Raw genomic sequence first — 26672 nt, 5'->3', positions numbered from 1 at the left:
TCGAAGAAATCAAATGTCCAAAAACCAGTAAGCTTTGGACAACTCTAAATGTGGAGAAACGTGCCCTCCAATGTGCAGCCACACCAACATCAGACAAGCATCTTTTTCAGACAGAAGGGGACCAAGTACCATCTGTAGAGAATTTTGTATACATTCTCTTTTATCCTTCCACAGTTTGAGCTAGAGGCAGCTCCCTCTCTAAATTCAGCCCAGTCATCATGATCTATGGATTCTCCCAGGTCCCGCTCCCAGGCCAACTCGTGAGGGTCTCGTGTGGGAGCCTATAGTATAATGTCAAAAACAGCCCGGCAGTGGAAGACTGATGTAGGCAGAGCAATTCAACAGATGTCAGGGGGCGGAGAGCAAGAAGGTGTTTAACTATGCCATGAACATTTCGTAGCTGTAGGTATTGGAAAATTTTTTAGAGGGGATATAACATTTTGATTTCATGTCAGAAAATAGGGGAAATGTGGTGTCGTGAGTCAAACCATTTAGGTATCTAATACCATATTTTAGCCAAAGGGAGAATGCTAAGGGAACCATACCAGGGGGAAAATCCTTAGAGTTAAACAGTGGAATGATTGGGGCAGGAGATGGAGAAAGGCCAAATGTTCGGGCAGCTGAGTCCCATAGCAACAAGGAATGGGAGACAATGAGGTGGTTTCGAGCTATTTTTAGGTGATGAGCCTGTTGGAGCCAGAGGAGGGAAGCAGGAGAAAGCAGCCCCAGAGCCTCCACCTCAAGATGAATCCAAACTCTAGAGGAACCTGAGCTATTCCATAAGATGCATTGAGCAAGCTGTGCAGAGAGGAAATAGTGCTTAAAATTAGAGATACCCAGACCATCCCCCTGACTGAATCTTTGGAGGATTCGGAGGTGAACTCCAGGTCTGGAAGAGTTACAGGAGCCTAGGGAGGATGTTTATTTTAGTGACACTAATTCGGCCTATCCGGGATATAAAGTGGTGGGGCCACGAAGTAAGGCCTGACTTAATTTGGGAAAGTATGCGTGGGAAGTTAGCCTGAAAAAGCTAGGGGTAATACCTGGTTATGAATACACCCAAATATTTAAGACACCAATTGAATGGAAAGAGATGTCCCAAGTGGGCTATGTTGTCTTGTGAAATGTAAAAGTCAAGGACATCTATCTATCAAGGTTAATCTTATGACCGGGGAAATGACCATATAATTCAAGTTCAGTCAGGGTGGGTGGGAGTGAGGTAAATGGATAATAAGTTATCTGCATATAAGGCCAGCTTATGCTCCATGGACCCAACACAAACCCCAGATATCTCTGAATTGGCCCTAAATTTGGCAGCCGTAGGTTATATAATGAGAGCGCAAATAAGCAGGGAGAGGGGGCATCTCTGACACATACTGGAAAATGTCACTATGGGACCACAGTGCTAACATGATAAGCAGATCTTTGAGCAGTCTATTAATAGCTTTGTTTAAAAGTTTTAAAAATAGGAGGCACATTTAAGGTTATATTTTATGTATAGATGAGTGGATTCTTTTAGCTAAATTGTGTGAATTGTCGACCCCATGAATGGTAAGGGCTCTAATCCCAACACTCTTAAGAGTAAGCTAGCTATGTGGTTAGAATTAGCAGCACAATGACAGATGCCTCATTGTGTTTGCCATAATTAATCTTGCTTCATATCTGTATAATATATTTTACAATATGGACCAAACTTGGTTAATGATTTTGTAATTATAATAGGCTACTCTCATTCCTCACTTTTATCAAAATGCTATAGGAATCCACTTAGAATGGGGAATTTTACCACCATCTTCTGGTAAACTTAATTCCACTCTGAGAAAAGCTACTTCTCCTATCTAGGGCGGTCATCCTACATAGCTTCATTCAAGACAATATGTATTGAAAATGTAATACTTATGAATCTGCATCACAGCAATACAGATGGTGAATTCAAAAACACAAGTAGAAAGGGGGAACTCTAACCAGGGGTAAGAAGGGGATCTTAGAACAGTGGTGGAGTGTGTGAGCTTATACCAGGGGTGGAGTGGGTGAGCTTAGACCAGAGGTGGAGAGGGTTAGTTTACAGCAAGGTGAAGAGTAGAATATTAGAACAGGGGTGAAGAGGGTGAGCTTAGATCAACGGTGGAGTTGGTGAACTTACAGCAGAGTGTAGAGTAGAAGAGTAGAATGGGTGGAGATGCAGGGGAAGCTCAGACCAGGGGTGGAGAGGGTGAGCTTACAAAGGGTTGGAGAGTGCGATCTCACAACAGTATAAGCTTAGAACACGGGTGGATGGAGGAGCTTAAAACAGGTGTAGAGAGGAGGAGCTTAGAAAAAGGGTGGAGATGGGGAATTTAAGACGTTTGGAATGGGGGAGAAATAGTGTATAGTATTTACTTAATAAAAGTTTTGGTTTGAATTATGAATATTTACATACACTGCATCTTTAAACATTACCTGCAGAACGAGGGATACCCACAGACAAAATACCATGAATCCATCAAAAACACACCAACGATCCTTCACATAGGATGTGTCTCCCTGAATATTAAAACAAATATTGAATATTTTGATTTTGTTACTATTACAATAACATTAATAAAATATATACAAACTGACAAAATGGATCTTTACTTAAACATACAACATCAGTCCTTCGTACATTAAAACCCAGTGTATAAATATGTATGATGACAATTGGTTAAGCAAGAAATGTATGTAAAATATCTTAATTGGGATATGAAAAACTAAAGTAACTTGGTCATTTCAAAGGCATGATTAAGGAATTCCACTTTTTACTCCCCTTATACAAACATTGCCCACAGCTGAGATCTAACAACACTAATCTGGAACATTTTATAGAATAGATGCTCCTGAGATGTAGATGTTTTTCCCAGTTGTGTATTTTGCTCTCCTTATAATAAAATGTCATCCTTTAGTCATATGACCTAACCCTCATCTTATTATAATATCTGTATTTTCTTGAAAAGTTTCCATCTATTTATAGATCCTTCTACAGTTTCTGAAAAACCAAGTCTGTCTCTGCACATTCTTAATAAATGTTTTTGCAGTATTCACTTCATACATGACAGGTTTGTCTATCTGTTGTGTCAATAAATCCAATAACAGATGTACACACTAGCCTCAAATAAACCTAGTTTTATTATACAGTATGTATAGCTAATAAATGAAGTCCATACACACAACAAACCAGACTTATCTTCAGCTAGCTGAAGCATACGTGCCAGCTCTCCCTGATTGCACGCATATACCCTTTATCCCCTTCCCAAAATAAGGCTTGCTCTGAATTTGCCACCCAAATGTAGCACTCCTCAAAGTGCCCCATATATAGGTTGGCAAAACTAGGAGCAAACCTGGTTCCAATCGCTGTCCCATGTGTTTGTAAATAAAATTGTGACTCAAACAAAAATAATTGTGATGTAAAATAAACCGAATTGCGGACATTACAAAATCACATGATGTTTCAGACAGGTGGGGATTTTGTCATAAATAATATTCTACAGCTGAAATATCTTGTGCATGTGGGATATTGGTATATAAAGTTTCTTTGGATATCACATTTTCCTCAAGAGCTGGATCCAAACGATCTCTTCATTTCTTCTGGAATTTTGATGTGGGATCAGAGAATAATTTTCTATAAAACATCTCAATTTTAAGTTGTCTATAGGTTTCTGTTTAGTAATCTTGTTTATTTAATTGCCTGTTTAATGATCAAATTCTCAGACAATGATTATTTTAGAGCCAGTCTGTCTCCACTGGACAAATTGTCTCTATTTTTTCTTTTCTGTTTTTGCTCCAATTTTTTTTACATAATTTTTGAAAATCTTCCATCATCCTAGAGTAAAAACTCCCCACAAATAGCCCCTGATATTGAAGAGGTTAGAGATCAGAGGGGTTCCTGAAACGCTTCCCACTTTTTTAACATCATATACAGGTTGAGTCTCCCATATCCAAAATGCTTGGGACCAGGGGTATTTTGGATAACGGAATATTCCGTATTTTGGAATAATAATAATAATTGCATACAATAATGAAATATCTTGGGAATAGGACCCAAATATACACACAGAATGCATTTATGTGTTATATACACCTTATACACACAGCCTGCAGGTTATTTTATACAATATATTCAATCATTTTGTGGCTCAAACAAAGTTTGTGTACAGAAATGAAATTCATTTATGTTTCATATACACCTTATACACACAGCCTGAAGGTAATTTTATACAATATTTTCAATAATTTGTGCCTTAGACAAAGTTTGTGTACATTGAACCATCAAAAATCAATGGTTTCATTATCTCAGTCATGCCAAAATAATTCCGTATTTCAGAATATTTGGATATGGGAGACTCAACCTGTAGTTTCATGTTGGTGCTAACAGGAATCCCTTCACCCTCTAATCTTAATGATGCGAAAATATCAAGGGGTATTTCATCATTCGAATCTAGCACAATAAGCAATCTATGTACTTCCTTTTTCTCCAAAGCTTTTAATGCAAAATATCTTTTATGACTCAATGTTCTCACATATTTGTTCAATTAAATCAACAAATAAATAAGTTTGGTTTCACTGTGGGGGGCAAATTTAAAGTCCTTATTTAAGAGTGACAATTCGTTTGTAGAGAGAGAGCTGTCTGATAAATTAAATATACCTTTTATTTCTAACTCCTTTTAAAGTTTTTGTTTCAATTTCATATTTTCCTCCCAGAACTCCTCTCTTTCTTCCCCCTTTTCACTTTTTTCCCTTTACTCTTGGTACTTGTCCTTATCTTTTTTGTAATGAGGGGGACCTTAGATGGTTTGAAGGTATCTCTTTCCTTAAAAAACATTGTGTCAGGATGAGGGCCTAACTTCCTTAAGAGATGGTACCCTTGAGCAAGTCTCTAAATCATTCCTGTCATACAGGCAGTCAAATCTATTAAGCTGGCCACACATCTAAAGATTATCTGTCCAACCAGCCAACTAGTTGATTGGTTGGAATGAAAATCTGGTAAGGAATGAAAGCAAATGACAATCAGCAATTTGCACCCAAACGCTGGAAAATGGACCAAAACTGTTATTTGAACAAATTGTTTAGATCAAACATTTAACAAACTTGTCTGAACGACCATTTTCATCTGTTTTCTGACATTTAGGAGCAAATTGCTGATCATCAGTTACTCCCATACGTTACTAGATTTTCATTCCAACCAATCAACAAGTTGGCTGGTTGGATGTAAGTTGGTCTAGTGTGTGGCCAGCTTTAGGGTTGGTCACCTCAGACCAGGATTCCTATTACTCTGAACTATATGGGTGATTGATTGATTGATTGGATTGTTTGCAGGCGTCCACTGATTTTAGTTAGTTTTAATATTGGTATTTTTTCGTTTTTTAAAACTTTATGTCATTAACTACTGATTGTAATAAATTTCATATATACTGTATATACTGTTTCCGGAGAGTGTTCATAGTGCTGGAAAACAACCTGAAAACTGCCGGAAAGCGCCTCTGTTTTAGCAGTCACTCCCTGTTACCTCCCACCACATATTCACTTCCTGTCAATCAAATGTGAATGAATTTTCACTGCAACCATAATCATAACTCAATTGTCACTGGTGCACATTGTGGTTGTGAAGCATGCGCAAACTACCGATAATTGCACAACTGTGTGAACATTGGAATAGCATACAACTCTGAATTAGGCCCCATATAGCTATATACAATCAATATGTAGACAGTCAAATGTCGACAAGGACATAATGTTGACATGGACATAATGTAGGCAATTAATATATAGACAGATTGAAATTTCGACAGGGTCAAAATGTCAACAGGTAAATGTCCACTATTAAAATACAGAGATATTATAAGGCTATCAGAATCATATAATGTAGTCCATGTTGACATTTTGGTTGTCTAAATAATGTATGTCGACGGTGTCATTTTATTATGACTGTTGACATGTTATAATGGTTGACATTTTAACTGTGTCTACATTTTGACCCTGTCAACATGTTGTCCCTGTCGACATTTCTAATTCAATGACGACATTGTGATTGTATCTACCTTTTAACTGTTGAAATGTCCACGTCAACATTTTGCTCGTCAACATTTTGATTATATCCCATAGTAAAGCCAGTCTTGATAACCCCTCACTCTAATAACATTTTTAAGACACACAGGGCTGAGCTAAACAGTGTTTTAGAATAAAGAGAAAATTTTAATAAATGGTTATAAAATGATTTTGCATAACACTAAGATGACGGTTTACACTTTGCTACATGCGTTTCCGCGTGGACCCAAAATCCCACAAAAAGCTCTATAACACATTTTTAACGGGACAGTTCTGGAAAGCCAAATAGGTAAGGCGCACCTATGCATGTGCCAGGTGCATATATAAGAGATTTAAAATAATTACACATCATAGGGGTGATTCTGAGTCGGACGCAGTTTCGGAAGCGGCTGCGTCTTTTTGTGCATCTGATACTACGTCTTTATGGTAATGCTGTTGACGATGAGTGTCCTATTGAGACAAAAAATGCATATCAGTGAGCCATCAGCCTGGCCACCGAACATTGCACCTGCTTATGGCGCAGAATGTCTAACTCACCACGGCCGCCGGTGTCAGTAGAACACTGACATGTCCCAACACACCCGTGACGTGTAGCCATTCCTTCTACTCCCCACTTCCCATTACCACCCTGTAGCAGGTTAGACATCTGCCACATTTATGAAATGGTTACCCTTCTGTGGCTCAGGAAAGAACCACACCCTTTCTTCAATAAATCGGAGTTAAGGTATATAAACCTACTAGTGTGGGTCATTCAAGTGGGAAAGATAGGAGGCTGTGCACCTTTTGCATCCCTCTGTGTACTGGACGTTGCATACACTGATTTACCACATTGCTGTTCTCCTGTGATGCCATATTGCTATGTTCCTGACCTGCTGTTCGTACTCCTGAGTAAGAAGCTATTGCACTGGCTGTACCATTTGGTTAAAGAAAAGCCTATTTGATTTCAAGCATTCAATCTCTAGCAGTCACCTGAATCTATCCGCTACACACCCAGAAACACCTATCATATTGCATTGATCTCCATGTAAATTCTATCTGCATTCCCCAGCAGTAAAAATCGTGACGCATGCACATTCGACTGAGAGTCACCCCCCATGTCTACATATTCTGCAGCTAGTAAATATATTACTGTCTCTTCAGTCTTCTATCCATGTTTCATTTCACAAGACACATTATAGAGCTATTTATTTTAAAAGCCTATGGTATTCAATGTGTACTAGTTTTTCTGGTACAATGTTTATTGACTTGTTGCAAGGTCGAACGTATTCAATAGTTTTAAAGTGTATGGCACTTATATTCTGTATAAAATACGTAAGACCATGATTCTACATGTGAAGAATATCTAGTTACGGCTCTGGCTTTTAGTAACATAAAACAACTGACTCACTGTAGCTTACTATTGCTAGGTAACGTATTGAAGAGTATTAATGTTCTTTATTGCAAATTCAAGTAGAAACAATTAGAAAACTCACTATGATTTCCACATTGCATACAAAAAGCAGTAGTGGGCAACATTATACAATTTAAACAGAAAATGCTTAGGTATGACTTGCAGAATGCATTTATTTGAATGAATGTGTTTGAGAAAACAATGAAGATGATAATTTCCCTCAAAAAACATGTTCTCTAATTAAATTCATTATGCAGGGTACTACAAATTATTGGAATAAATATGAAACATAAAAAAATGTAAATCACCTGCTAAAAATTCAGAAAGATAGAGTTGCCCATATTTTACTGATCTATTGACAAAGGATGTAGTCAGCCTCCTGGTGCATACAATGCAGACGGACAGAATCCCGTCAGCCACAATCCTAATGGTGAGTACTAGGGTTAGGCACTAGGAGGAGGGTTTGGGATAGGCTGCGCACGGGGGGGGAGGGGGGTTTCTGGTTAGGCTGTGGGAGGGATGGGTTAGGGTAAAGAGAGGGTTAGGGTAAGAGCTAGAATACTTACTTGCATGCTTTGGGATTTCCACCGTCGAGATTCAGCTGCTGGGATTCTGACCGCCGGCATTATCAGCACCGGGATCGCGTACCCAACCCATTGACAAGGACAAGCCCTCTTTAACAACTTTGGCAAATATGGAAACAAAATGTGAACTATTTGTTTACATTATCTTATGCATATGTTGCTAAATAGGGACAAAATAGAAATTTTATTATATGAACTTTGAAATAAGATACTTAAGTGGCTGTCACTGGGGTCAGTGTCACTTAGTGTGCCAAAAAGAGCCCCGCATGCGTTGTAGGTGCATATGCCAAAAGGTAGCATATCCTCATGGGAAGGGGGCATGGCTCGGGGGGCGCCCCCTTTTCATCACTCTGGGGGTGAGCTCAGCAATCCCGAAGACACCAGGCTGCCCCCAGAGACTCTTCCTGCACTGTCGGCTTATCCTCAGTGAGCAGAAGCCGGGCAATGCACAATAACACCACAGTGCAGTGCCTAGCTCCTTGTTACTTAGGAGAAGTTGACATTTTGGTGTCACCCCCTCAGATGGTGAAACCCGGTGTGCTCCGAACCCCCCCCACCCAGTGCGACCACTGGATATATCATTCAAAGATAAATTATTCAGTGTTAGTCCAACATTCCAGTGAAACTCTGTTAAAAAGTAAATTATTACCTCCTCATTCAGGGGTATACTCAGAGAGTAGGGAGCCCGTGTGCAGTCTCCATCTCCTTTATTTCCGGCAAGTCACAGTCTGAACATGTACAGTACAACAAATTTTCTATGCAGTGCCCCCAGTAGTGCCCTCAGAAGAGGTTCCCCCTTATGCAGTGCCCTCAGTAGTAGTCCCACCCATGCAGTGTCCCCAATAGTAGTCCCCCCTATGCATTGCCTGCAGTAGTAGTCCCCCTATACAGTGCCCCCAGTAGTAGTCCCCCCTATGCAGTGCCCCCAGCAGTAGTCCCCCTAGGCAGTGACCCCAGTAGTAGTCCCCATATGCAGTGCCCCCAGTAGTAGTCCCCCTATGCATTGCCCCCAGTAGTAGTCCCCCTATGCATTGCCCCCAGTAGTAGTCCCCACTATGCATTGCCCCCAGTAGTAGTCCCCCCTATGCAGTGCCCCCAGTAGTAGTCCCCCCTATGCAGTGCCCCCAGTAGTAGTCCCCCCTATGCAGTGGCCCCAGTAGTAGTCCCCCCTATGCAGTGGCCCCAGTAGTAATAGCCATCGCATTACTTGATTGGATGATTGAAGCCCAACAACTATTCGATGCCAGGCTTCCGATGTCCATCCCTAGCACGGACTCTGGAAATAGTGTAGTGGTCATTTTCCCAGTGATTTTCTTACTGTGCATTCACAACTCGCTGGGAAAATGGCCGCCATACCATTTTCATGGTGATTTGCGCAGCACTGCAACTGCTGGCACGGGACTCCAGAGAAGTAAGTATTAACATGGGTGCAGGGGGTGCGGTGTGGTCCTATTGTACACCACACACCCTGCGCCCATTATAGATACACCCTCATTGTATTACAGACAGCTGATGCCTCTCCTAGATATTTAATACAATGCCCTGATAGGATATGACACAGAATAATTTAGTAATTTCAGCTGCTGTGACATAAAGGGTCCTGCTCCTGTGTATCAATCATCTATCTACACAGTCTACCAAGCTGTCAGGCACTGTATCCTCTAAATGACTCAATAATGCATAGCTTTTGATATAACAATAATGTTAACTGATGACTATACTTGCCCTCTAACAGCCTGTCAAATGGCAGCTATAAACAGGTGGCAGCAAAGTAAGTTGTAGTATCTAGCATAATGTTTTTAATTAGTCTAAGTAATATTTGATAGGAATGAATTAAAAATAATCATGAGAATCAAATAAGTACAAGCGAATATATGAAAATAAAGTGGCATCATAAAAAATGGTCGCAGCGGCCATATTCCGGTGTTCTGAGCAGCGCTGACACCCGTCGCGGGACCACGGACAGGTAAGTTTAAAATAACATGGGTGCATGGTGTGCGGTGCGGGGCCCCTCTGGACCCGGGGGCCCGTGTGCCCTGCACACACTGCAACCATTATAGGTACGCCACTGTTGCTACTGTATTTCATAGAGGCACTCAATCACCAATGTCGTGAGACAATTGCATTCCCTGCAACCTGCAATTCTCATAGAAATGTTCTAACATTACAATAGGGATACAGAATAAGGATGTCTGGGTGGTTATACAGTAGGTGCAACTAGACCATCATTTTTCCACAACCACTCATTGTATGGCATGTACTATATATATTAATATACAGTTAATAAAATATAACCTGACTCACTTGTTTACGTCTTGCAACTTTCCGTAACTATAGCTACTTTTTTTAATAACTTGTATCCTATTGCAACAGCCAAGAACTTCTGGAAGAAAGAGTGAGCTTTAGACTTAATGCCCCAGTTTAAAGCATGTACCATAAATGTATACATTTGCACAGTGCGCTAACGTGGCCATTTACTTGGAAAAAAGTCATTCAAAAGACCAGCTGCTGTAGACATTTGCAAACAACAAAAAGAAAAGGAAATGAAGTGTTTTATAAACATGAATTAAGTTGATTGCTATTTTGTACACATCAATATTGGTGAAACATAAAATATCTAGAGATAAAGGACTTGTGTTGCTTTACGTACAGGATAAAAAAAAATGTCAGTGCTGTATTTACAAATGTTATTACTTGTGTTAGTTGGTCAGAAAAGAAAGAGGCATCTACATCTAAGGAGCTCATTCAGACCCTCTCGCTAGATACGAACGCTCGCTCGATGCATATGCAAATCCAGCGCACACCCAGCACGGCAGGCGATCACACTGCAAGGCATTAGCATGCCCACTATGTCTTGGCGTGCGATCACTATGTGTATGCAGATGCCCACCAGCCATTCATAAAATGCCCACTTGCGTACGTCATGTCCTGGAAGTGCTTGAAACCATTGGTACATCAAGCACCATCGGCTGCGATCGCAGCGCTGAAGGTAGACTATACCCTGCCGCTAGCACTGCGATCACTTCAATGTGTATTTCAACCAGGTGACGTGTACAATAACGCTGCCTGTTAATTATGCACGCCTCTGTAACGGCGTTGGGACACTCAGGCACGCCTGCGTTCGCACCAACACTCCCCGGTTTCTAGTGGACTGCCCCTGTCACCTCCCACAAACGGCTTCTCCTGTCACTCATTCAGCTGGGCTGTCTATGCTGGGCGAGCGTACGTGGGTAATAAGATTGGAAAAATTAAACAAATCTGGTGCGATTTCCACTTTACAACTACATTTCAAAGTTCATGACTTATCTATTATTATATAATTAACTTTAATCATTAAAGTTAATTAAAGTATAATCATTATCCTTATTCATTTCACACTTCTTTAAATCAATAAGACCTGGATCCACATCACGCAAGAATTAATTGACAGGTTCATGTTACAAACCCATCAATCACTGTACAACAGTTTTATATTCAGTGATGTAAAATGCCCTATTACCGATTAATTAAGACAATAGTTTATTCTGTTACTGAAGCAGCTTCTATCAGCTAAAGCCATGCTGAGAACAGGTATTCCAGCTGTAAAAGTACTGCCACCATACTTTATACCACAATCTGTTATGTGCTCAGTAAAAATATAAAGCCTCTTGTGCTGCATTTTCTTGCATCGGGTACTTTTTAGGCTATGGTGGCAGCTTTCCACAGCCAACCTTATCCTTGCGTTTGTTCCAGGTCATAAGAGCAAAAAAAAAAAAAATCCTAAATGTCAATATGTTATTATTGAGTTACAGACTATGGCCCTCATTCAGACCCACTCGCAAGCGGGCGCACGTACGTTAGGCGTACGTACAAAAATATTTAAATTCAATGGCTCGCTCGTATTTTCGTTCGCATCTAAAATTCCTCCCTAAACTCTGACGACCCCTCCTCTAACTAACGAGCGTACGAAATAGCGAGCGTACATCCCCGAAATGGCTTGAAAGGAACGCACGCACAAGTATAAACAGGAAGTGGCCTTGTCAGATGTCGATTGCCTGCTCCTTTATTCTGCCTACCTCCATCAATCGTATCATGCCAATCAATGTATCAATTAGCTTAATTGTTTGTTTTTTTTCAACACAATGCAAGAAACTTTACTCTTGTCCGTGTTTGTGTTTACCCGCAGAATACGTACGGATGAAACATTCGCTTTTATTGTTCAAAAAACATGTGAACCACAATTAAACAATTGTTCTATTGTTGTGGATCCCCGCATATTTCCCTGGGTTCATTTCTTTATTTAAATTTGCTTACGCATGTCACTGCATCAAGCCTATCATAACTCTCCAGAGATTTCTGGCCCTGTCGAACACATGACTCATACACTAACCAATAAAATTGCTCCTGTTAATTTCCAAAATACATTAGCCAATCAGTAAATTTTTACACACTTTATCAAAAATGATTTTTAAGAAAAACACCATTGCCATCATGAGAGCCTCCGCATTCACCAGGCGCGAGCTGCTGGTGCTTACGGAGGTCATGGATCGCCGGATCACCAGCCAACCTCAACCCATCACCAACCGGCAGAAGCGCTCCGCATATGCGGAGGCACGGTCCCGCCTGCGGTCCTTCGGCTCACGCCGCAACATCGGGCAGCTGGAGCGCAGGTGGTCCGACCTGCAACGGCGAACGCCCCGCTTGCTGGCATGCTTTCGCATGCAGATCGAGGAAAGTAAGTGTTATGTATTGTGGTTTTAATGTTTGTGTTTGTGGGGCAAACTGCGTGTGCATGTTTTCCTGTCTGTCCTATTTATTATTTGTACTCATATCTGCGTGTGCATGTTTTCCTGTCTGTCCTATTTATTATTTGTACTCATATCTGCGTGTGCATGTTTTCCTGTCTGTCCTATTTATTATTTGTACTCATATCTGCGTGTGCATGTTTTCCCTCTATTTCTGATTTATTCATTCTACTCCTATTTGGCTTATTTTTTGGGTTGTTTTTTTTTTTTAGTTTTGGTCCCCGGATTTGTCCATAAACTAACCGCAATTTCTTTGACATATTTTAGGGGGACAGCCAAGACTCCGCCGTCACCGTCCGTCCAGACGGCGTTCCCGGCCACTATCCCCAACCCCCAGCCAACACTCCACCCCAAATCTTTCCCCTATTCCCCACTCCTCCCCATCCTTCCCAGACCCTCTCCCGGAAATGTCGGGCCTCCTTCCCCTCCGTCCCACTTCCCCCTCTCCTCCACCCACCCCTCTTCCAATTACCCCCTCCCCGGAGTCCATCATAACTCCTCCCCATTCTTTGGGGAATGACGGATCCTCCGAGGAGGATCATGGAGGCATTTCCGGAGCTCCCGTTTTGGCTCCCGGTATGTTTTTATTTTGTTTTTTTTTAAAGCACAAACTGTTTGTATGTAATCATGTGTCGTGCCTTTCTTCGTGTTTTTGTGGCTTGACTTTTGGTGATTTTGCAGTTTGCCTTTACCTCTTCCTGGTGATTTCAACATACACATATCACACCTGTGGGAATTTGTACATAGGCCTTGTATTTTTGGCAGCACCCCCTTTTTTTTTTTTTTTTTAGGTTTAGGAGTGATTTCGTTGTGTTTTTGTTTTTTTAATGTGGATTCCCTATTGTTGTATTAACCCACACACTTTTCTCACCCACAGAGGAACAGAGGCGTCGGCAAGAGGTGGCGGATTGTGTTGGCCAGATGCGCCAACATGTAATTGGCATTCTTGTGGCCCTTGACCGGCTGTCTGGCCTCCTTCCCCAGTAGTTTTTTTATTTTTGTTAACTTTTCAAAATAAATTTTTTCAGACAAATATACGTTCTGGCTCATTTTTTAAATCCAAAACCAAGATAGTTTAGCATGACATAAGTAGACTGTTCCTGCAAGGATTTCCCTTTTTTAAAAGTTAGATTGTGTTTTGTCTTTGTATGTCAAACAGACACAAGAAACACATAACAGTAACAATGTCATTTCCCTTTTTGGGTGTAGTGTCAATTACATATTTCTACATTTTACAGGTTCCTAGTTGGTGCGCAAGCTGCTTAGGCCAATCTTACAAATCCCAAGGTTGGGCCAGGCTTCCTTTTGGTGTGGGTTGGGAAGCTGAAAACATATTTCAGTTTAGCTCAACTGGCGTCAGTACTGGATTACCCCTTAGTCAAATGTAACTTGTGTTAACCTGGTTACACTTGCTGTTAACGTCCCAAAAAAGGAAGACCATTTCACTCTCCAAACATTTATTCACAACATAACAGAGAAAACAAAGTGGTCACTCCCAAAAAAAGAACACAGTGATAAATTCAAATACAACACATACCAAGAAATAATTAAATAAAAACAAAAAATCAAGAACTGGTTGACGAAGGACCATGCCAACATGATTCCACAAACATGGCGTTGCGATATGGGTTCCAGAATATATGCCCAAAAGGACCAGATCCAGGTTTGGTAAGGGTAGCAGGAAGTAGTGAGCGTTGGAGTGCCAAAGATTATGTGAACAAACAGAAGATGGTGAGAAAAAAAACACAAAATTAGATGTTCGCAAACAAACACAAACACATTAGGTATAAACACTGTAGTTTTGTTACAACTTACCTAAAAAATCTGGCCACCACATCATCGCGTATGGCCCCCCCACATACTGACCTCCGACCAACCTCGGGGGGGCCATCCTCAGGTAAGGCATCCTCTGGCTGCATTGGGACACCACTCCTTATGGCAATGTTGTGAAATATCCCACACAGGACCACAATTTTAGACACCATATCCGGCACATACATGAGCTCGCCACCAGAGCGGTGGAGGCATCTGAATCGGCCTTTTAAAAGGCCGATACAGCGCTCCACCACTTGCCTGGTGGCTGTAAGTGCGGAATTATACGCACTTTGTGGCCCTGGTGTGGGAGCCAAATAAGGAGTGAGCAGCCAGGACATGCAAGGGTATCCACTGTCTCCTGTGAAAAAAAATAGACAACATCAGGAACACTGTGTATCAAGCTTAACATTGTTATGTACTAAAGGTCTCCACTTACCCAGAAGCCACGCATCACCAGCTTGTAGGTTGGTTAATTTCTGCCATATCCCTGATTGCCGGATGACGAAGGAGTCATGAGCACTTCCTGGTAATTTAGCATTCAGGGACAGGATCTGGAGGGAGGCATCACATACCACCATTACATTCAGGGAGTGATAGTGTTTACGGTTTCTAAATATTGCCTCCAGCCGTGCTGGAGGCTGAAGTGGTATGTGAGTACCATCCACAACCCCTATGATGTGTGGGAAGCCAGCTATTTGGTAAAAATTGGCTTTGGCCACACTAAGGGCACCCATATCCAAAGGCATTTTAATAAAATGATGGAGGTGCTTGAAAAGTGCCTCCATCACTGCCCTCAGGATCCGGGAAAAGGAGGATTGGGAGATGCCCGCCACTATTCCCACCGTTGTTTGAAACGATCCTGAGGCACAGAAATGTAACACCGCCATAAATTGCGTCAGTGGTGGTATTGCTGTTGGACTGTCAATTTGCCGCTCAAGATCACTTTCTATTAATGAGAGAGTGTCTATGATGATTTTGGGAGGTAGACGGTAGCGTCTTAAAACCTCATCATCGGGCATTCCAAAAAGGGTGACACGTGTTCGAAATATCTGGGGCCTTGCATGCCTACGATGCCTATGCCTGGGACGAGTTTGAGGTTGGTCGTCTTCCGGGAGCAGGGCCAGAACAATTCACCCCAGATCTACCTGAAATTCAAAGTTTACAATGTAAGGCTTTTGACCCACCCCAAAACTATATTAAAACAACTTAGCTTTATGATACCATCCATAGCTGCTTACATGCCGGGGTATTGTCATGATACGTATAAACTGTAAAAAAGCCAAAAATGAGACATCAAAAATTTAGAGGGTGATTTTATGTTTGTCAAATTGGTGCAAGCCAACACATAAAATAGGCGAAACACACATTTGGCCATCGATGAAAACGACATTGCACACCGTACGTCAAATAGGGGTCAAATGGACCCCAAAAATGGAAAAGGGAAAAGCAAAACTGGTTTACATGATGAATAAGCCTCGAAAAATGCGTTAATTAGTTCGCAAATGCAAGTCACTACACCAACAGTCAAAAATGCGTTAATTAGTTCGCAAATGCAAGTCACTACACCAACAGTCAAAAATGCGTTAATTAGTTCGCAAATGCAAGAAAAATAATGGACTTACCAAAATCGAATATATAAGATTTCCAACAAAAAGGTCTTTGGGTCCGAAAGCCAAAACAAACTAAAATAGATGAAATTAGTGTAAAAAAAAAAATATAAAACAAAAAACCAGAAGTAGACACCAATTGGCCACAAATTAGACTGCACAAAACTTACCAAATCAGGAAACGATGGCAAAAAATAAACCAAAAAAATGCGAACGGAAAACCAAAACAACTGTAGCAAAACAAAAAAAATACAAACACCGCCAAATCCTCCAACCGCAAACAACCAAATCCAACCAACTTAACCGCCAACAATCCAACAACGCAACCTCGACTCCACACACACCAAGCCATAAATAGTGTTTATTTTCCCGCACAAATTAAGGATGAATCATAGGGACGCACAATCAATGATGCGGCCGCAAACTAAGGACGCATGTATAAATACGTCACGAAATCACATTTAATTTCTGGTTGATTTCATTCTGGAAGCAGAGACATGGCTTCAGACCAGGGAAACAATGGCCAAAATTCCGGCGGTAAGGCCTTCATGCATTTTGTCTCAATGATTCTTTGAAAACATAATATTGTGCAAGTTGTGAAGTGGCTAAATCTGCATATTTACCCAAATAGGTGAGGAGGATGACATGGAAGAGACTGCTGGCCCCAGTCAACCCGCCAAAGCTGCCAAAAAAAAAAAGGCAGCCACATTTCACAAGCAAGGAGATGGAGGTTTTGATCCAGAAGTGCGTTGACATCCTGCCCCAGGCAGCCAGGAATATGAGCCAAAGCCAGAAGTGGAGAATGTGGGAGGAGGTCGCCGTTGCTGTCAATAGGGTGGGTGATTATGTCCGTCTAGCCCGGGATGTCAAACGGCGGTAAGTAAACACTTTCCCATCCTATAAACAAACCCCATTGTAAAAAAAAGGATAATGGTTCCAATTTCATTCCACAGATGGGCAGACTTCAAATATCGTCTCAAGCAAAAACTTGCCGACAGGGCTAGGCATGCAAGGGGGACAGGTGGGGGTCCCACCCCTGTGTCATTGGAGTTGACAGACTTAGAAGAGCTGGCACAGGGGTGTGTGCAGGCTGTGGAGGTGTTTGGCGTGTCCAACATGGATACAGACATGCCAGACTTTGCGGCTCCTCATGTTGGCCAAGGTAAGTCTTGTGATGTCACCAACTCTGAAATGCTATTGTGCCAATATGTAGATTCTAATGTGAGTCTTTTCGCATTTTTCCTAACAGAGACAGAGGCGGATGAGTCTGCTCCAGAGGGGAGCCTTGGCCGCAGAATTTCTGCTGGCTCTGCAGGGGAGGAACCAGTACATCCGGCTGAGGACCCTGCAGAAGCCAGTCCAGGGCGTGCCCCCTCGCAGGCAGTGGGCCTCCTCACAGAACTCAATTTTAAATCGGAATTCCATACGGAGATTCTGCAGAGGATGGACGCCAGTCTGATACGGGTGGCTGAGGCCCTGGAGCAAAATGCTGCGGCCAACGTGACCATTGCTCAGGCCCTGGCGGAAAATACCAGGGCCAACATCCGCATCGCCGATGCCCTGGAGCAGCTCGTTCGCCAGCACATGGTGGAGCCGACCTCCCTTCCTGCCGGAACATCCGGATCCTCCACCTCTGGCACAACATCAGCCAATCCTCCAAATGTGCCTAGCCCTGTGCCTAGTCCAGAGGCCACAACATCTGCCTCTGGACAGGCCAGCCCGATGGCATCCCGGACCCGGTCTGGCGCCCACCCTCACCCAGCCAAACGGGCGAGAAAACGGTGACAGCAATGGCGACTTTTCCCACACTCCTTCTGTGCTTGGCTCATATTCCTTTCTGGTCAAAACTTCCCTCTCCTTTCTTGTGAAATTTTTTTAAATTTGGTATTTACGTTTATGTTACCAGTTATGGCTTTTTTTTTTTTTTTTCCAAATATCTTTGCCACAAAAAAAAGGCAACAAAATATTAGGCCAATTTGTTTGTGTTTAAACAATAAATTTAAAACAAAAAACTGACATTGTATTGTGACATTATTGTACAAATGGGTTACATTTAATCCTGGCCCTAAAGGCAAAAACTGACCCTCTTAAAAAAAAAAAAAAGGCCTCTTTAAGGAACGTTTAAAAAATCACATAGCGATGCAAATTCCACAGTAAACCAAAAAAAAGGGGAGCTAATTAAAACATGATGACATTATTGTTACAATAGGCCATAACCAACAAATTGTGGCCAAAATAAAACACCAAAAATGTACGCTAATTGATTGTGTAATCATGACATTAGCAGCTCTGATTTCCACCTGCGTACGCTTTTGTGCTATCCCAATAAACTGCTTTCCAAACACATACCAAGCCGGTTTTCAATCCAACACTAATTACTTTACTGACCAGACGCGATTAATCGCAGCACCATCCTTGAGTCCCAGGACGGAGGAGAAGGCAATCGCCAATGTGGTCGAGTAATCCTGACCCTAAGCTGTGCGAGCATTTTGAAGGGAAAGCGGATGTTCCAGTGACGTATGAGACGGTCCGAACACATTTGACGTTCGCATCTGCTAATGTATGTACGCCCCAAAAACGCCTCGCCACGCCTGCGTTTTTTCATCTCCACCCCCGTCAACACCCAAAAACGCCCTGTTCTGTCAATCACATTTGACATGTCACTTCCTGTACGCTATTTTAGGAACGAGAGAAAAAAAACTCGCAATCTGCCGTACGCACATGCGCAGTGTAACACCGACGCATGCGCGGTTAGTCAACATCGGAACGCAACGAGCGTACTGTTGTTAACGTGCGGCTCTGAATGAGGGCCTATTATCCTTGTATTCCCTAGTAGATTAATACAAGTGCTGGGTGCTATTGCTTGCACTTATTTGGAATTCACAATGCTGCACAGAATGGTAGAATCTTTTCGTACATGTAAAAACTTCCATTCCATGCATGTGCAAGTGGCTAATGATGCCAGACAAGGAACTTCCCACTAGGCTCTATGTTGATTTCTTATACTAGTATCATTTATGTTTTATTTTGCAGGGTAAGCCTGATACGCCACTCACAAAACCTTTTAAGGGCCTGATTCAGAACGCATGATAATGCCGCTGTCTGTGAACGCAGTGGATGTGTGAAAATCTGCGAATGTCGCAGACGCTGAGGAATGTAGTGAGATGGGCTCCTTCAGTCTTGCAAATTCAAGCATCTGCGTACAAAGACGCATCATCGGTCGTAGATCCTTCCATTATCGGTCTTCTGAGTAACACTATGGTAGTGCAGAATAACAGCGGGAACGGAGACAGTTCTCTAGCGTATGGGATGGCAGACATCTATTTTTTTTAAGACAACATATTAATTTTGGAAATTACAATATTTTCTAATTTCCAAAATCAATCAGTGTACTTTGGAGAGTACGCTGATACTTTACCTTCTTTCGCATTGTTTTTTGCTCTCAGACAGTTGTTCATTCTCTTTTCACTGGAAACTTTAACTCTTTTGCCTCCACACCATTTCTAGAGAAATCACAGATGATCGCGCAATTTACTCTTTTTTTGTAATTAATTTGGACTTTTCATGTATGCCCATATTTTTGTATAGGAAAAAAAACACTTGGTTCCAAGTATGACACTTTTTGTTAGCAAATGCAAGAAAATGTGTGACAATGTGTGAAGTTGAATTGTGAGAAGTATTTAGAAGCACGTTTTCACAGGTGAATTAATTGATTTGCGTCCTTAGTGTAGTGTCACACAAGGGGTGTGATTCAGAGGTGCACACTAAGGCAGCCACGACTGCATTATCTGCCGCAGACGAACTGTGTCTTTATGCTAATGCCACAGCCGATGGTATTCGTTTACAGACACACACTGGCTGCGGCACTGCTGTACTAATCTGCCGCTATGCGTACTAAGATGCACAATTGGATGCTCGGTCGCATCATCAAATATTGCACCAGCCGTATGGAGGCGCAGATTATCCGTTTGAACATGGCGGCCTGTGTCAGTGCAACTGCGTCTTAAGAATCGGTACGAAGAGGTGAAATACAGCAAATTGTGTAAAATGGCAAGGATAATTATTATTATTATCATTACCAGGGAGCAAAAGCCAACTAGATATCAAGGCGAGGGGATTACATTTAATTGCTCGCAAATACAAATCACCACCAAGTGCAAAATCCACCAAATATTTCATTATACTTTTTCATTTCTTTTAAAATACAGAATGGGACAATATTAAATTCTTTTATCATTAACTTTTTTCTTATGTTGTTATCGAGACCTACAGTAACATCTTATTTTCCATATACAGTACCATCTGTTTGTCACTCACTTTCGAAATCTGCATCCTAGATATTTAGAAATTTCTGCATAAGCATTAAATTTTTACTTTCTGCGTATATGCTGGAGAGCTCCTGTAGGAGATATTCAAATATTTTTTAACATGTCGAATTTGAGGGAATTACCTTTTGTTTATTAAATATATGTTTAAATTATAACACTATGGGCCTGATTCAGACCCACTCGTAAGCGCACTGCACTCGCAAGCGGGTCGATGGTCCCCCACTGCGCATGCGCCGCCTCCGGCGTGAGCATGCGCGAGACCCGTCCAGTGACGGCTGCTCCGTCGCTACGGGTCTCGCTACAAAATGGGGCAGCTGTCGATGTTGATTGACAGCTCGCCCCGTTTTGTAGGCGGTGAGGGGGGTGGCTGCACAAAGGCAGGCATTCCCTTAGGAACGCCTGGCATATGTGGGCGGCCCTACTGACATCACTAGTGATGTCAGTAGTGGACTTCCTGCTCTATTAGAGCAGGGAGTACACTCAGGTTTGCAAGAGCTTAGACCATACCACAGGGTCTCCTCGCAAGCCTGATGGTCGCGATAATCATGACGGGCTCCAGGTCGCTCACAAAAGCTGTGGGTGGTCACCCACAGCTTAGCGAGCGGCCTGAAGAAAAAAATTTAAAAACACTCATTAGACCTGTGAGCTGCCTCCGGCAGCGAGCAAGTCTGAATCAGGCCCTATGTGTCTACTTTTTTCCTCTGAGCAACATCTGATTTGAAGACAACAGGATAATGTTCAATTTCAGAACATGGGACCCCCTGGGTTAGCATAACTAAATCACTTCAGAACATCAGTAAACTTGTTCAGAACATTAAGTAAACTAATTTAACACTACTAAAGTACGTGTTTTTAAAAGTGGAGACGTTGCCCATAGCAACCAATTAGATTCTACCTAACATTTAACTAGCACCTTCTAGAAGATAATAGCTATAATCTGATTGGTTGCTATGGGCAACATCTCTACTTCTAAAAACTCGCACTTTAGTAAATATGCCCCTTAAACTCCTACTTCTTACTAATGTAACGCTTTAGTAAACTGTTACTTACTAATGTAAATCTTTTCTGTATCTTCTCATTCCTTCCTCATTTAACACTTTTCAGTGTCCTCACTGTCTGGAGGATAAAGAAGACATGTCTGTAGGAGGACCTGACTGCACACATGCTCCCATGGTAATGCTAACAGCTGGGAGGACCGCCACCTCCCACACAGTCCCCGCCACCACCAGGGCTGCCAAGAGAAATTTTGGGCCCCTGTACAGCAACTTCCTGGGGCCCCCCCTGGAGGAGGTGTGTCCACAGCATGTTGTGGATGTGGTTGCACTGTGGCATAATATGATCTGTACAATGTGAAATATAGCACTGCTATGGGATGTAGTTATGAGACCAGCGGCCACGATGCTGCCGGTCTCAATCTCGACTCTGAAAGTCCGACACGAGACTTAAGATAGGCATCTTAATCCCGAACACAGAAGGTTGCCAGCCCGAACTAGGTAAGTCCGGGGCACCCTTCGTGTTAGCCGTGGTGGGGGGGAGGGGAGAGTGTCAAATTTAGATAGCATAGCGAGGTTAGCGTAAAGATGGGCACAATTTGGTGTTAAAAAACTATCCAAATTGACCCACGATCTATCGTGCATCCTTACCTATTCCAGAGCATCATGACTGAGATTTTCTGATCTTGCCTGTAGCAGGCAAGATCTCTCGATGCGATGTACGACCAGCGGGTACGCGCATCAGCATCATGATTGTCAGTGGATACTCACGATTAGGACAGATTTTACACGAGCTGTCGTTCCGATGCATTGGAATCGGGCGGATCGTGTAAAAAAAATCGCCTAGTGTGTAGGCACCTTTAGATTTGGGGGAGGGGGATAGGGTTAGGCACCCCTAGGGGGAGGGTTAGGCACCACGGGTGAGGGTTAGGCACTAAGGGGGGAAGGTTAGGTTTAGGCACGAAGGGGGGAGGCTTAGGCACTAACGGGGAGGGTTAGTCTACAAGAAGTAAGAGTTAGGGGCAGAAGGGGGGAGGGTAAGTATACTTACCCAACCCCTGTCGAGATACCAACCATTTTGACAGGAGGCATCCCGACAGCTGGCATTACATACAGATTTCCACTGCTATGGGGCATAAAATTAACTGGGGCACTATTATACATAAAATATATGTATAAATATAAAACCACTGCAGAGAATGTAGTCTCTCTATAAGCATGGGTACGGGGAAATTTTGGTATACAACCCACAGTACACATCACGCAGTACTGTGCATTACACTATAAAAATACATAGCACTGTACAATATACAGAGTTTTCATATACACATCACTGTGCAGAAAACACTGTACACACAACAATGTACATTACACTATACACATAGCACTGTATACAGAACTCATATACCCTGCACTGTGCAATATACACAACACTAAGCAATACTACACTACTCACATCAGACACTGAGAATTATACACTACACATCACACCGCACTGTGCATTATACTATACACATACATAGCACTGGGTGCAAACACCATAGCAAATAACATACTATTAACATCTAATATTATACAACTATATGAATATTAATTTACCAAAATTAGATTGAAATAAACTTTGTGACAATTAATATATCTACTTTTAGGCAAAACCTTTAACAGTTGTAGTATTGTTTCTATTCTGCATGTTGTATTTATATATGGCACTTTGAGTGAGCATTACTGTACTAATATAGTTTTATACTTTGGAGGTGTTTTAATACATTATGCATAAACATTTGAGTACTCTGGTGTGTACAGGTATCCTATCGTATAACACTTCAAAATGGTCCATTGCATAGTATGTGCTGCTGGCCAATACCCCTGCATAAAGTCTCCTATAGTGGACCTATAAAAAAAAGTGGGATCATTTATATTTACTTACAGTACTCCAAATGTTTTAAACATTCCTTCCTACTGCCATATAGACTATAGTAGTTTCCAGGCTGTAGTTCCAAGTGACCCTGTGCCCATATCTGGGAGTAAATGTTCCTTACTGCTTCAAAGGGGGCTTGAAGTTGCACCCCACCTGTCACATCTTTTAGAATGGCATCAAACGTCCCCACTTGCTTCTAATGGATCAGCATGCGTTATCTAAGTTGAAGGGGTCTCACTTCATGTAAATGTGCACTATATTGACAGTATTTTGTTGGGTTGGGGGTTAGCGATCACCCCCCAACGCCTGCACCTGCTGCTGCCTGCATAGTGTGAATGGGGATTGGGAAACCTACCTGTGTCCACACTGAATCACAGTGCAGCCTGGCTGCCCACCACTACACAGTCACAGTAGAGGATGTCACTGCACCATAAGAATATACCCCACACAGTGCTGCCTGCTCCTGCTCTCAGTCCTGGAGCCTGGAGAAGAAAGAAACACTCACGAACTGATAGCTCCGCAGCGGCGAGGCGTCTGTGTGGTGCGAGCAGTGAGCACTAACAAGTAACAAGGAATACATTACAGTGACAACCCAGTCATCGGCACTCGTCCTTTGACAGGAGCGGTCAACTCCCCCCTCCTTTCATAATTCCCCACCCCCGGCCACCCGAGTCGGAATTCTGAAAGGTATTGAAAAAATCAAACAAAAACATCATGAGATGAGTACTGGGGGCCCCCAGGCCCCCTAGCATGCCTGGGCAAATAGTACCCACTCCCCCTCACCTCTCGGCGCCCCTGGCCACCACTGGAGAGGAGCCAGACCGCAGACATGCTCCCATGGTAATGCTAATAATAATAACTAGGGAATCCCAGGAGTAACTGCCTTAGTTACTGAGGATATTATGGAGATAATGAGTCCATAATCTGAGGGTATTTGTCATAAAGAGTTCTGATAAATATGGTGGAACAGCCACATTGTGACAGTAGTCTGAAAAATGCCCATTAATCTCCTCCTACCAAGATAAGATATATAGGTATTTAAGAAAGCCCATCTTACATTGGAGTTCAAAGAGAAGGCTTCACTGCTTTATTATATGGTCTGTTAAATTACATTAAAGGATCTCTGATTTGTGACTATTAACCTTACAGCTGGACTGGGAGCCAAAGTCTGATCAAAATAATAAAATGACTGAGCAAGATGAGGGGTCTAGAGAGGTTCAGTTGGATATCATCAAAGATCTTATTTGAGGGATCTCTCTAGTGCAAGGGTGGGCAATAAGCGGCCTACCAGCTGATGTTGGACTACATATCCCAGCATACCCTACCACAATTTTAGCATTCCCTGATAGCAAAACTGTAGAATGGCATGCTGAAATGTTTAGTCCCACAGCAGTTGGAGGGCCGCTTACTGCCCACCCCTACTCGAGTGGTCAGACCATGAATTAATTTGTATCTCATCATAAAACAGTAGATGAATAATAACTGCAGCCAAGTAGCATATCTACCCTTAAGTATTAAGTAGTGTAATCACAAGTTGTAGTATAATTGAGCAAAGAGGGGTTGAACACACTTCATGCATCACATAAACCCAATTCTTACATGAACTTTTGAGTGACAGTATGGTGGTAAGTTAGCTGACCTTTTTGGTCTATAGGGAATCTGGTCCAAAACAATTTGGATTCAGAAATAAAACCTGGAATAGGTTTTGTAAGCAATGGAAAGATGACTATATTAGCATAGTAATTTCATTATTTGTAACTTACCTTAATATTAATTAAAGTTATTAGAGTGAACTCTGATTCTGAACAAATGGACAAAAATATCTTTGTTCTCCAATTTTTCTTATCTTCGAATATATTAACAATTTGTTTTATAAAATCACAAAATATGTCACAATATTTATTTCCAGACCTGCAGCTATTCAGTATTTAACTGCTTATGACATAAATATAAATGAATTCTGCGGAAACATATGAAAGGGTTTCCCCAGTTCTTTATCGCAGCATGAGAACTTTCTCTTTTCTTATCTCATTCCCTGGGGTCAGTTCATTTCCTTCTCAGCCATCTGCTTTAGGATTCCATTTTTTTCATGGGAATCCGTTTTATGCAGAGATTTTAATCTGTGACTTGCATCTGCAATGATATTCTGCTCTTGAAAGTTTAATTTTCAATTAGAATATTTCTTCCACTAAAATTAACTGAACTGTATCAAATACTGTGAGTGTACGTTTCTGCTACTAAAATTATATGTCCTTCAAACTTTATATTTAATTACATCTACCATCATCCTTTATAGAGATTATATATAAGATTATTTTGAATAACGGTTATGGACAATTATATTTTTCTACTCAAAAAAGACGACACTGTATGAGACAAGAAATTTGTTTCCATAAAAAACATATTTTGTACAACAAATGCAGTAAAACAAAATGTTAAATTAATACTGCAAAAAGAATGAATGAGTCTATTTATGCAGCTTTCTTTCCTGGAGATAGAGTATTTCCCTATTTAAGAACGGTGAACTTCTTGGACGGAATTGCACCTCCATGATTCTGCCCTTTACCAAGCATATATAAGTAGGATCACAGAGGTACTTCCCACAATGGTGATACTGAAGGACATTTTGAGGGAATTATGCCTTATCATTTAAATATTTTTATTTAAAAAAAAAAAAGAATGTTATTTTTTATTTTAATTTTTTTTAACTTTTAACAAATTTTCTGCAAAAGTAACAATGGTTATCTAGCAAGATGCCAGTTTCTCTGCACATGCAAGCGTGTATATACAGAACGCTTTTGAAGTGGCAAGAGCCCTCCTACCTATGCCATCCAGCATCATTAGGAAGCTTAACGTTTCAGCTCCTTTGCAAACTTTTATTAATTAATTAATTGTTAATTAATTGAAGATTTTCTATCACTGTGAAAGTAAGGTTTTTTTATTGCCACATCTTGATAAATAGACCCCTAATTCTGAAAAAAAATACATATATCAAATAAAGATTTTCAGTAGCAAAACATAGGATTTCACTGGAAAAAATGTGACAGTAATTGAGAAAATAAAACAACAGCACTGACCGAAGGTAAGAAATGTGCGCCCCTGCAATAAGCGCCGTCTTTACACACTAGCCTAAATACACTATTGTCATATAGCGAACACACTATTGTCACACTGTCACACTAATATTAACACAC

The 26672-nt window shown here is 41.6% G+C and overlaps 1 protein-coding gene across 1 annotated transcript in view; it reads right to left on the bottom strand.

Annotated features, from left to right (window-relative positions):
* Positions 1–26672, bottom strand: part of NALCN (sodium leak channel, non-selective) — a 665599-nt gene that overhangs the window by 552496 nt on the left and 86431 nt on the right. Inside the window, exon 4 of the mRNA XM_088456607.1 lies at positions 2440–2523. Coding sequence (XP_088312733.1) covers positions 2440–2523 — 84 coding nt within the window. The remainder of the gene's footprint in view (positions 1–2439; positions 2524–26672) is intronic.

Source organism: Taudactylus pleione, unplaced genomic scaffold (genome assembly GCF_031769625.1).
Source record: "Taudactylus pleione unplaced genomic scaffold, aTauple2 ptg000041l, whole genome shotgun sequence".
Classification (NCBI taxonomy): Eukaryota; Metazoa; Chordata; class Amphibia; order Anura; family Myobatrachidae; genus Taudactylus; species Taudactylus pleione.
This window is presented reverse-complemented; position numbering and strand designations above follow the sequence as displayed.